At 35.4% G+C, this 13,693-nt stretch overlaps 1 protein-coding gene across 1 annotated transcript in view; it reads right to left on the bottom strand.

The window, feature by feature from the left end:
- The window catches only part of LOC125061745, a 102,756-nt gene that overhangs the window by 27,733 nt on the left and 61,330 nt on the right, over positions 1-13,693 (bottom strand). The window contains exon 2 of the mRNA XM_047667328.1: positions 277-474. Within this exon, the coding sequence (XP_047523284.1) occupies positions 277-474 (198 nt within the window). The remainder of the gene's footprint in view (positions 1-276; positions 475-13,693) is intronic.

The following is a 13,693-nucleotide window of genomic DNA, read 5'->3' as shown; positions in this document are numbered from 1 at the left end:
AAGACATGTCCGGTTTCCTCACGATGTTTTCCTTCACTGTTCCATGAATGCTATGCGCACATAGAAAGAAAGTCCATTGGTGTACATCCGGGGATCGAACCTACGACCTCAGGTATGAGAGTCGCACGCTGAAGCCACTAGGGCAACACGGCCCTGCGTTCACTTAACTTTTGATAATATTTTCTTTCAATCCCAATTAATTTAGTATGATTACTTTTATTATTATTTTAATTAAATAATCACGACGTCGTGTTGAACATAATTTTGACAGCTTACCTGACTATTTGGAAATGTAGCGAAGGCAGACTGAACTTTGTGTAGCGCGTGGTCCTGCTGATGGGCGGGCGGCGGCCGGCCCTTGGGGAAGTAGAACCGTGGTATGACCCTGGAGGGGCCGGCCGCCCTGACCGACCTCTGGAGAGTCGTGTGGGGCGGCGCTGACGAAGGCTTTGGAGGTGTCGATGCTGCATAGTTCTGTAAAATGTTTTTATGATTTAATACCCTATTTATGTTTTCTTTAATATTTTATAAAGTTAAAGTGCAAATGGGCCAGTCACATTACCGGCGATGACAGATGAAGCAAAGAGATGGAACGGAATCGCGCAGAGGGAAGAAGAAACCTGGGGAGATGAAATAAAAGAAATAGCATGGAAAGATTGGAAATTGCGAAGATTGGAGACAATTGGAAGAATTTGGAGTACCTACTCGAATATATGCTATTTTTATTATATATAAAGATTTATATTTTATCCGGAACAATTCGACGGACGCGCTTGTTCTTTAGAGGGTTGTATGGGTAAATATAATAATTGAGCTTTCTAATACATAGAGCAAGCTTCTATGACAATTTTACTACCGTAGGACTTTGGGCAAGATTCCGAAACGGGATTCAGAGCGAATCGTCAAATACCAGTCTTTCCGTGCGGCTTGGCGTTGCGTAGAGATGTGGGGTCTCTCTGCATCTTCTACCCCATTTACCATGAAGAATGTTCACAGGAGTTGTTCTGCCTATTAGATTGACAAATGATCATGAAACAGATACAGAAATCTGAGGCCCAGACCTAAAAAGGTTGTAGCGCCACTGATTTATTTTATAATAAATGTAAATATATTTTCAAATACTACACTATAGACAGTTATATGTTATTTAAGTAGAAATATATAAAAAAAGTAGTGTAGGCACTGCAAGCGTGTATGATTATTTCATATTTATCGACGTTTTAAATAAGACCCTAAGACCACATTGTGTAATGAATTCATTATAATTGTTTTTTTAAATGACCCGTTTACCACAGACAATATAATGAGATGAATATTATAAATAGTCTGACATTTGTTCATAAATGATTGATGACAGGTGATAAGCCAGGCTTCGCGCTGGACTTTTAGTTTTTAATTTTTTTGAAAAAAAAAGTACCAATTCTTCAAAGGCCGGCAACACACTAGCGAGCCCTCTGGTAATGTAAGTATTGATATAGTAGTCAAAATAAAAAAATGGGAATATCGGGAGACAAGAATACTATACAAATTTAATAAAAAAAAGCAACATTCATACGTATACAACAAGAAACCATACAAATTAATGTAGATAAACTAATCGGAGTGCGCAGTGTTGGTCTGTGGACGTTTGAAAAATATACATGGGTACGAAACGTCAAGCTGTCAAAACTTAATTGTCATTGTGACGTATACAAAAACATCTTGGTTAAATAATAATAATATGTAATTCGTTTATATGCAAAGATTCAGATCAAACAGCACAATCATTAATTTAAAATAAGCATCATATTAATTATCATAATGTATGTAATTAATATGATGCCTAATGTATATAATAAGAACAGTAAAGTTATTTATAATTGTTGTTAAAACTTATGAAATGAAATGTTTATTTGCTAATATATACAATTAGATAGATTAATTATAAAAATCCGCCATATATTTAAATAGACATGCAAATCATATTCATTTTTATAATGTCATATAATAAGAACATTAGCATAATGTCATAATAATAAGTAAAGTTATTTAGAATTGGTGTCAAACTTATGGTCTCTATACTGTCCCACACTTTACAGGCCTTGCCTTTAAAAATTTAATCACATTTCCCTCGAAAGCATTACACGGCAGCGATATATAACGTCTCGGTAAATAAATAGTTTGATAGCCAAGAAAAATCTTCAATAGATATTAATTACTACAATTCTGTATATTACCGCCCAAACCCAATAATCAATCCACAATCTCAGATTGAAAACAATCTGAGATCACACCGTGACAGTCGATCGATCTCCTATCTGCATCCCAATAATCAAACCCTACGCAGACAATCCATTTTTAGCGACGGATAAAATGCTCTTTGTCGGTTTACCGAGTTTTCACTCATATTTGATAATCAATGTAAACCAAATAAAGTAAAGGTTTATAAACCATACAAATAACATAAAAATATAAATGTCATATACATTTAAAACATAACCAAACAGTTTTTTTTAATTATTTAAAAAACTGGTGTAAGTTAAAATCTGTTAAAATGATTTACCGTTGAAATCGAGCATTCGTCAACTGTCATTTTCATACAAAGGTCTATCCACAGACACCGATACCACCTCCCATGGATAGCTTGTATCTACAGATGGCTATTACAATCCCTTGATTGGTTATTGGCACACTTGTTACAACATTTGGATTGAGATTACTATCTCAGATGGTGGAATATACATTGAGATAGGTTATTGGGTTCGGGCGCAAGTAACAAAATACATGCGTACGTATTTTTAGATATAAATAAATGCGTGGGCGTGGATTCGAGAATTGGGAGCAGCCGAGTTAATTGTCAAGACTCATGTATCACGATTACAAGGTCATACAGCAAATATGTTTCGAATAATACAATATTAATACTGAAAATACGAAGTATTCTCGGAATTCAATTACGCGACAAACATAAAAGTTATTCGCAGAAAAACCAAAATTATTGATGAGCAAACCCTAAAACTTAAATGGAGATGGGCAGGCGACGTAGCCCGTACAGATGACAGATGGTCTAAAGCAGTACCGAATGGAATGGTCCAAAAGGAATAAAGGAAAACCAATAGAGCGATGGGCCGACGGGATCGAGAGGGTATCTGGAAGATTTTGGATGACGATGGCACAAAATAAATTAGGGTGGAAAAAGTTGGAGGAGGCCTTCTCCCGTACATGGAGCATCTTAGGAGGGAGGATCCCGCATCTTAGGGAGCGTTCAAGTATTACGTCACGCAATTTTTGGAGATTATAGACCCCCCCCCCCCATAAAACGCGCCGTAACGTTTTTCTGTACCCAAGTATAGTAAAACGTTTCGTGACCACCTAGTGACTCTTTATACCTAAAAGTTACCATTATGTGGTGTAAAGTACTGGAAAGTCGAAAATAATAATAACAATAACGCGTAATGCAATCCCCACCCCGCATCGAACATTTTACAAAAGGACGCCCCCCAAATTCGTTACGTAATACTTGAACGCTCCCTTAGTTAGAACTGTATTTATATCTATTTTTGTTAAATGTATGTCAGTAAGATGTGGATGAATAAAGGCTTATTATCTAATATATAAAATTCTCGTGTCACAATGTTCGTTCCCTTTCTCCTCCGAAACGGTTCGACCGATTCTTATGATTTTTTAATGCATATTCAGTAAGTCTGAGAATTGGCTACTATTTTACTTTCAAACCCCTACATGTTAAGGGTGGTCCTAAATTTTTATTCTTTACATATTTTTTTGTTTTAATGGTTCTATGATACAACATACAAAAATACATGCAACCTTAAATTTTCACTCCTCTACGATCAACCCCTATTTTTTATTATTAGTAGTTATTTTTATTGAACTAAAAATTTTTTTCAAAGAAATAATATATAATATATATATATATACAAAACAACGTTTGCCGGGTCGGTTAATTATTATTATATAGATTGAGTAGTTTCCAAAAGCTATTATAAAAACAAATGAATACTGAAAATCTCGAACAAACAACTCGACATATTTTCTTTAAAGTAAGAAAACCGCAAGTGACTTTTCAATTCGAAATACAAATTAAAAATCCTTTAAAGTTTTCCGCTTAAATCCCAGTTTGTATGTTAAAAGTTTTCCACTTGGCTAATTTATTTCCATTGAAAGAGTCCCAGGCGCTAACTTAAATAATAATAAAATAATTTAAGAATCAGATCTATGACTTCCTTTAACTATAATCCATAATAGCATTAGAATTATAATTTAAGTAATAATAATTTAAATAATAATAATTTAATTATCAATATATATATAAATATGTTATGTTGATTTGTGTACACTTCAAAAACACAAAAAGTTCTGCACCGATCGAGCTGAAATTTTATAATATCCGCATCAAGGATTGTGTTTATCAATTTTTTTTATCATTTCTTTTTTTGTTTTTTTATTTTTTAACTATTTTGTTTCCACAATTGCAAAATGAAACTTATATGAAATGTTTTCTTTGTTTTGTTTCTCATTTCTTAACCATTCAATCACAATGTGCTACAGCGAAGCGTGGCAGGGAACAGCTAGTATTTTTTTTTAAATTATTAAGTTAATTATTGCCATCAGCCTTCGCTTAGGAACGCCCATATGTCCATAAGTTATATTGCTAATACCAAAACACGTCAACAGATGGCGTTATATCAAATAGTTATTCGTCAGCTTTACGTGGCTTTTCTGGCAATTATTAATACAAATTATAGTTAAATTTAACTCGCGTACACAAATAATAATCTGTAGACAATTTTATAAGAAACATACATCGAAATCTTCACGATATAACGAACACGCCGGTAGACTAAAAATAGATAGCGTTTTGCGCCACACCAAATCGGGAAGCGGCAGTGATTGATAATGCGTTTATAGGTTATATGCTATACTGTACTATATATATAGTATTTTAATAACACAGAAATAGCGTTTACAATATTCTAAACCTACATAGTATTTTTTTTTAATTTTGGTCCCTGTAGCAGTGTAGCTTGTATGCTGAAATTTCCACGCTTTTTTTTATAGAACGGAGCAAATGAGCAGGCTCATTTGATTTTAAGTGATACCGTTTTACGAATTGGTAAGCTCTTTTCTGAAGGACCCTAAGGCGAATTGGTTCGGAAATACTTCAGTGGGCAGCTGGTTCCACATAGTGGTAGTAAAAACTGCCTTAAGATTCGTTGAGAGTGGAAAGCAGCTCAAGCACAAGCTACTGGGTCACCGGTAAAGTACCAGGTATTTTAATTTATGTATGTAGGTAGCAGCTTAAATAAAGATCAGAAAGGAAAAAAAACGTTTTCTTTTAAATAAAGAAAATTTTCCTGTGTTTATATTTTCAGATGTTGTGTGTAAAACAAATTTGTAATACATAATATTTGCGTATCTTTAACCGTTACTCATTCAATGGACGCTATCAATAACGTAACATTTCTCCTTTTAGTCTTCGGCTACAAGTATACCCTGAGCAAATAATCTTTCAAGAACAGACTGAACCAATTTTTAACAGGCCGGCAACGCACTCGCGAGCCCTTTGGCATTATTTTTATTTATTTATAAAAGCATTCCAACGCTTGGCACACCGATACATTGACAGAAGAAAAATAAAATACAGTTTTTAATGTGTCAAGCACTTACAGGCAAACAGCATACAACAAGTAATAAAATTAATTAAGCAAAACAATAATATAATATAAACAAACATTAAACGAAAATCGCTCTCAAAGTCAGAGGTGAGCAACTATGGATGTCCAGATCCAGCTCGTTTAACAGAATGCTCAATCTGGACATCGGTGAATTTCGGCCAAAACGCGTTCTCCGGAAAGGAGGGATAAATGGAATGATGGGATGTCTGGGATATCTACTGGGTACACGAAATTTAAATTTTGTTAAAAAGTTGGGGCAATCTAGCTGATTGTTAAGTATCTTAATGGCAAACGATACATCATTTAATTTTCTGCGATTCTCCAGTGACAACATCTTGAATTGCGCTAGCCTGGTTTCGTATGTAGGCAACTTTTTTTCGAGATGCCACTGGAGAATAGAAGATGCCATAGAAATCTTTTTTGTACACGCTCCAGTCGTAACATATGAGTCGCATCATGCGGCCTCCATATGAGTGTACCATAATCTAATATGCTCCGCACGAGACTATTGTATAGCATAATTTTTGTTTTGGTGCCTCGGAATTCTTTTGTGTTCCTCAGGACAAAACCAAGCATCTTAGAGGCTTTCTTTATTGTTATGTCCTGGTGCTCTGTAAACGTTAGTTTATTGTCGAAAAGTACCCCCAAATCACGACTTACTCTTTCTTCCCGAACCATTGTGTCACCTATTTGATAGTTATGAATTATATTGTCCCTTTTCCTAGAGAAACGAACAAAATGACACTTTTGTACATTCAGCTCCATGCCATTGGAAATACACCATGAAGTCATATCATTCAGATCGGCTTGGAGCAATAAGCAATCCTCGACGTTACATTAAGAGTGCCCATGGCGATATCACTTAACATCAGGTGAGCCTCTTGCCCGCTTGCCCCTGTTCTATAAAAAAAAGGCCGTAACCACTGAGGACTCCAGTGAGCTGTCCTTTGAGGCTAGTCGTGGTAAGGTTTTATCCGGCTGAAGTACGCTTGCCGAAACAGCCCCAGCCTAGCTGTCCAGGCCCTTCAGGCCAACACCTAGATTCCATTAAAATAGGAGTCTTTGGGCCAGTTAGACTGCTCTAGGAACCCTTTCGGACGGAGCAGCATCTTCCTTCCTTTACAATACAGAAGAAAAAAGCCAGTATCGCTACAACCCTTGACTAGGATTGAGATTCATGTATCTCGCAAGTTGATCAGCCTTCAGCCTGACAGACGTTGATTTTTGGGCCAGGTTTCTCAGCATTACTGAACATACTAAGTCAGGGTTGCTGGTCCTTCGCCAATAAATAATCTTCATCATGCAATTCCTGAGATGTCAAGGCCATTCAGGCCAATAGCGAGAATCCATTAAAGAGCTGGACCTTCGAGCCAGTGGTTAGACTGATCGAGCCTTTCGACGTGTTTGCGTGTTGTTCCCACGAGAATGTAAGTGCGTGCTCCTATTTCACCATGCCTACTGCTGATAGAGGACAAATCTTTGTTTTTAATTTATTTTATTATTATTTATTACTTAAGATGTCATGTGGAACATGGTGTAATGGTTGAAGCTACTTACAAACGTTGTGTAAAACAAAAAACTTGGCGATTAAAAAGAGTGGCGGAGTTTATTGCCAGTTCTCTTCCGTTCTACACCCTTGATTTGAGAACTGGCAGTAAATTTAAATTTAGAAGCATTTAATGTATATTTCTTTTTTGACGTTCATAAGTGTACCTATATGAATAAATGATTTTGATTTTGACTTTAGGTAGAAGACCAGCCTTTCAAAAATATAGCTTCGATAAATGGAATCCCACGCAAATCAATTCGAATCAGTGCGCTTAATAAAATATTAATTTGAATTTAAATAGAATTGATATAATTCCAATATTTATCGAACCGAAATCATGAATCCGAAATAGGTTCTGCCAATTCTTTCAGAGGGAGGTGATTCGGATTAAATTTGATATTGGGAACGGTTTTTAGATAATATACAAAATCAATATTTATTGGTATAAAGATATTGAATTGATTCCAATTATAGCCTATATTAATTAAATAAAAATAATAAATCAGTGGCCCTACAACATCTTTAGGTCTGGGCCTCAGATTGCTGAATCTGTTTCATGATAATTTTCAAATCTAATAGGCAAGTAGGTGATCAGCCTCCAGTGCCTGACCTGACAAGACTTCATTAGGTAACTTTTATTATTATTATTTTTTTACAAGTAGGTATTTATTACATTCCCTTTCTTTCTTTTTTTGCGACTGAGGCGCAAACTAGCTGCTGTGGTCTCTGGCAGAAAGAACATTCTGCTCCTCAGCTTAATGCTGAGTCAGGGCCAATAACAGCCACAGCATACACGCATTACACTCTTGAAACGAACCGAATGGGAAAGGGAATTTTTTTTTTTAAATATCTCTCATTATATTTTATTCTTGGATTATTGTTATTTTATGTTAATCTGTGTGTGTTAGTAATAAATGTTATGTCTATGTCTATTTCAATTGGTAAAAGTTGTCATATAATATAATAATATATTAAAAAAAAAAACAATCAAAGTTTAAAACAAAAAGTTTAAAACAAACGTTTAAAAAAAATCTTAAATAATGATGGTGAGTTACAATTTGCATATTTACTAACAAGACTTAATTATTATTAATTTCATGTTTAAAAAACAATTTTAAATATATTTCCTTTCAATATAACAACATATGACAACGTATCAAGTTATCTCTTATTTGTTTTGGTACAATTTCAGATGTGTTCAGACGGCGCGAGCCCGACGCGTTGCCATGGCAACCATTGATCGGCCGCCATTTTGAATGCAGCCGTCTGCGTAACGTCTGAGATGTGATTCACAATTAATAAGATGGCGCAATTATGTTAGTTGTAATGGTATTATTTATAAAAATGCATGTGAAATATATCCTACATATAGCGATTTGTATATTTGTCTAGGGATAACATTCTATTAATTACTTTACGTAAATCGGTAACCCGAATTGATATTTTTTTGCGTGTGCTATTAAGCGTTTAAGTCGAAAACGATAATTTTAGAGTTTTAAAGATAAATAAAAATTCTAAATGTAGCATATAATATTTATATCCAAAAATATTAAATTTCGAGGCCGTGTAGCCGTGCGAGGTCGGACAGGCCGGTTAATAGCCAATAAATATGAAACCTTTTTGCTAGCTAATTAATTTAAAAGGGCCCGTGTTTTAATTTAATAAAACTCCATCAATCTTTATTCAAAATGCCCGCATCGATAAATCATACTTTGCTTTATAACTTCCTATAACCCATCAATTTGTGAAATACTTTGCATATTAAAGTAGCAGTGGCTTAGTGGTTTCAGCGTGCGACTCCCATTCCTGGGGTCGACCCTTTGCATAACCAATGGACTTACTATGTGCGCATCTAACACTTGTTCGTACGAAACCTGCTTGTTGTTCCCACTAGAATGAAAGTGCGTGCTCGTAAGTCGTATTTCACCATGCCTCCTGCTGATAGAGGACAAATCTTTGTTTTTAATTTATTTTATTATTATTTATTACTTAAGTCATGTGGAACATGTCATGGTTGCAGCTCCTTACAAACATTGTGTAAAAAAAAACTTGCCGATTAAAAAGAGTGGCGAAGAGTTTATTGCCAGTTCTTCTGTTCCGTTCTATGCCCTTGATTTGAGAACTGGCAGTAAATGTAAAGTTAGAAGCATTTAATATGTAAGATTTACCTATATTGTGTTATCTATATGAATAAACGATTGTGACTTTGACTTTGAAGGAAAATCGTGAAGAAACCGGCTTTACACCCAAAAAGACGGCGTGTGTCACACACCTTTTTTTAAATATCCGAGTTGGAAACGCATTTGCGCATCCCCTGCCCCCAAAAGTTGCAGGGGTATGTGGGACTCGATCCACACCAGAATCTCTGCTATTCAGAGACTGGGTGAGCAATACCCACTAAAACCACCTCGAGTAGTTCCGACAAAGCCGCGTTACAGAGGCTCCGGGGTCGCTCTCTCATTCTACCGGGACCTCAACTGCATGGCAATAACCTCCGGTGCAGAACACACTACATAGAAGGTAGGAGATGAGCATATCTCCTATTTACTCGCGACTTCTAACCCTAGCATTCGTCCTAAATCGCTCCCTGTCTCGTTCTGCTGTCTTCTGTAGCATTACTTGCTCACAGGATACCAGTAGGCTGATCACCTACTTGAAATTAGAAAAAGCAAATAATCATGAAACGAAAACAGAAATCCACATATTCAATTATAGGTGTCGAAGCTTCTCTCGCGATGTTATTGGCAATTGCGACAAACCTTTTCAACAATAACTTTTTTTTTTAAAGACAATTCACACTAATTGACCGATCTAAGCTGGTGAAGCTTGTGTTATGGGTACTAGGCAACGGGTATACATATATATTATACATAGATGGACATATAAATATTTAAACACCCAAGACCTAAGCACAACACCTAATGCTCATCACATCGATGTTTGTCTCAGCCGGGGATCGAACCTGGGACCCATGGATTCGCAGTCAGGGGTACTAACCACTAGACCAATGAGTCGTCATAATAACTGTTATATTTTAGACAGTTTACATAAAACGTTGATGAATTATATATCAAAACCTTCCTAAGGAAACATACTATCAATGGTGATAACCGTATTTTGTTTTTAGTTTCGGATTAAATTTGAAATTGATTTCTATTCAAGTATCAAACGACTGAATACAAAGGCAGTATTAGCAATACATTTTGCAGCACTTTTCCAATAAATTACACTTTTCATTTCCGCCAAGCTCTATTCTTTATGGCACTGCAATGACATTTTATATTTTCCTTTTTAGCTTAACTATTATCTCTTTGACACTATTAGAAGATAATATCTTTATGTTTTGTTACATACATTATATGTGCCTATGCTACACACGATGACATAACATAACATTTATTAACGAAGCACACACACAGAAACACTCTAAATAGTAATAATAAGAAAAAAAATATGTAAAGAAAAAAAAAAGGAATAAGGTACAATTAAAGTGTATAATGTGTGCGTGCTGTGGCAATATCTGGCAATTTTTTAAAGAAAAAATAGTCTTAGTGTTACAACTAAGCCCTAGAGTATATGTAAATGTGTATGTGTGCGTATAACACACTAGATTTGACAGTGTAAGCGTGCGCTGTGGCTGTGTTTAGAACCCTAGAAAGTCCTTCTAAAATATATTCAAATATATAAAATTCTCGTGTCACAATGTTGGTTTCCAATTTCCATACTCCTCCGAAACGGCTCGACTGATTCTTATGAAATTCTGAGTATCGGCTACTATCTATCTTACAAACCCCTAAACTATAAGGGCTGCCCACATGAAAAAAAAATGTTTTTATTTTTTTATGTTGGCAGACGAAAATACATTACCCCTATATTTTTTATTGTAGATATAAGTTATTTTTATTGAATTAAAAAAATGTTTCCTAGGAATAATATTGTACATGGCAAAACAACGTTTGCCGGGTCAGCTTGTAATATATATTTAAATAGCCTACGCAGAATCAAAATCCAATTCGACTAGCATAATATAGCGTTTCGTGAGTATATATCTGGATAGTTAGACTATCTCAGAATCTATTTGAGAGATTTTATTGACCTAGTACCTATTGACTTTTTTTAATGCTTTTGACGCCATCTCGCGGCGAAGCGTACAATTAACATCATAAATTTATTATGAAAAACATAGACTTTTTTAATTATTCGTTGACAATACTACAAGTGACCCTAAATCGACAAAAATGCAAAATCAATGCAAACAACACATACGAAACAGCACACATAAGGATTTAAATAGGTAAAACAAGCTAAACAATTATCTAACTAATATACGCACTAACAAATAATAGAACTTTTGTCAGTTCAACGGACAATCAAAAAAATCCATTAACTAAACGAAAATTTCCTTTATGACACTTTCATTTCCAAAACATGCCTGACACAGAACTTGCCAGTTCTGTATTATTTAAGAACTGGTCAATGATTACTCATTCCATGGCTTACCTCAGTCCTGTCCTCAGCATTTTCCATTAAATTGGCCAATATCCTCCAATAATATTCATCTCCAAAGAAATGCAATTGAACACGTCACTTCACGATTAGCACGTACACACGTTGCCTAATTATGACTGTCGCTTTCACAATAATAGATAAGACGTGTACCATAGATAACAGCCAAACACCTGTTAGGGCAATAACCCAGCGTAATACGATATATACGCCTGCATTGGTACTCTGTAACTTAGGGGGCGTCCATAAATTATGTGAGGTGTTTAAGGGATGGAGGGGGTCGAGTCAAATCTCATTTAATCTTACTTTGGAGAGAGAGGGGGTCTCGGCAAATATCACGCAATTTTTTTTCTATTTGAAAAAAAAAATTTGGAAAACGGTTGACCCTAAAGGCCATCTCTGCAACTTCCCACTAACTCCATACCTAAACGCTCAACATTTCACTTATTTTGTTTTAGTCGTGAATAGTCGAAGCATTTTTTTTCTTTTTTCAATAACAATCCAACGCGTTTACGTAAGAAATCCACATCTTGAAATCTCACGTGAGATTGGGGGATGGGGTTGAATAAAATCTCACGACATCTCACCAGGAGGAGGGGGAGGTACAGAAAATTTAAAGAAACACCTCACGTAATTTATGGACGCCCCCTTACGATATTCGTCTTCGGGCAGAATTACGATAAAAATAAAATAAATCAGTGGCGCTACAACCTCTTTAGGACTTGGCCTCAGATTTCTGAATTTCTTTCATGATCATTTTAAAACCTAATAGGCAAGTAGGTAATCAGCCTCCAGTGCCTGACACGCCGTCGACTGTTTGGGTCTAAGACATGTTGGTTTCATCACTATGTTTTCATTCTCCGAGCGAATGTTAAATGTGCACATATACAGTCCATTGGTGCAAAGCAGGGGATCGAACCTAGGACCTTAGGTTTGAGAGTCGCACGCTGAAGCCACTAGGCCAACACTGCTCCTTAATAACGATGATGAAACTAATAATTAACTTAAGTGGAAATAGACTTTTAAACTGGTGCCCGTACAATAAACGCAAAAGGAAGAAGAAAGATAAAGAGAACAGCAGTTGCCGCTACAATCTTTTCAGGTCCAAGATTTCTGTGTCTGTTTTACGCTCATTTGTCAATCTAATAGATAATTAATCAGCCTGCTGTGCCTGTTATACGCCGTCCACTTTTTGGCAAGGCAAGCCGGACTCCTTACGATGTTTTCCTTCACCGTTCGAGCGAATGTAAAATGCACACATGCAAGTCCATTGGGATTGAACCTACGACCTCAGGGATGAGAGTAGCACGCTGTTTTATCTAATATATAAAATTCTCGTGTCGCGGTGTTTGTGGTTAAACTCCTCCGAAACGGCTTGACCGATTCTCATGAAATTTTGTGTGCATATTGGGTATAACTGAGAATCGGACAACATCTATTTTTCATCCCCCTAAATGTTAAGGGTAGTCCACCCCTAATTTTTTTTTAGTTTTTAGATAAAAAAAAATAATTTTAATAAAAAATAAAAATAAAAAAAATTATTTTTATAAAAATGAACTTAATAGCATTCGGCTATATAAATTAAAATAAATAATTGTGATAAACACTTTGTAATCGTGCATTATCCAATATGGTATTGCGGTTAAAGTTTCCGGGTTAAATGAACATATAAAAATGTATATTTATGCGTGAGTTGAATAAAAACTTCACGTCTGAGGTGCTCTTGTTCTCCACTCAAAGCAAAAACACGGCGTATAAAAGACTAGGTTTTTCTTTGTCTCTTTTTGTAATATCATTTATCTATACTAATATTATAAAGAGGAAAGATTTATAAGTATGTTTGTAACGAATTGGCCCAAAAAGTACTGGACCGATTTTAAAAATTCTTTCGCCATTTGAATGCTAAATTATATACTTTGATTGCAAGAAAAAAGGATCTTAATAAGGATCTCTACTAAAACTA

The sequence above is a fragment of the Pieris napi genome, chromosome 24 (genome assembly GCF_905475465.1).
Source record: "Pieris napi chromosome 24, ilPieNapi1.2, whole genome shotgun sequence".
Taxonomy (NCBI): domain Eukaryota; kingdom Metazoa; phylum Arthropoda; class Insecta; order Lepidoptera; family Pieridae; genus Pieris; species Pieris napi.
Note: the sequence above shows the minus strand (reverse complement) of the source record. Positions and strands in the feature narration are given on the sequence as shown.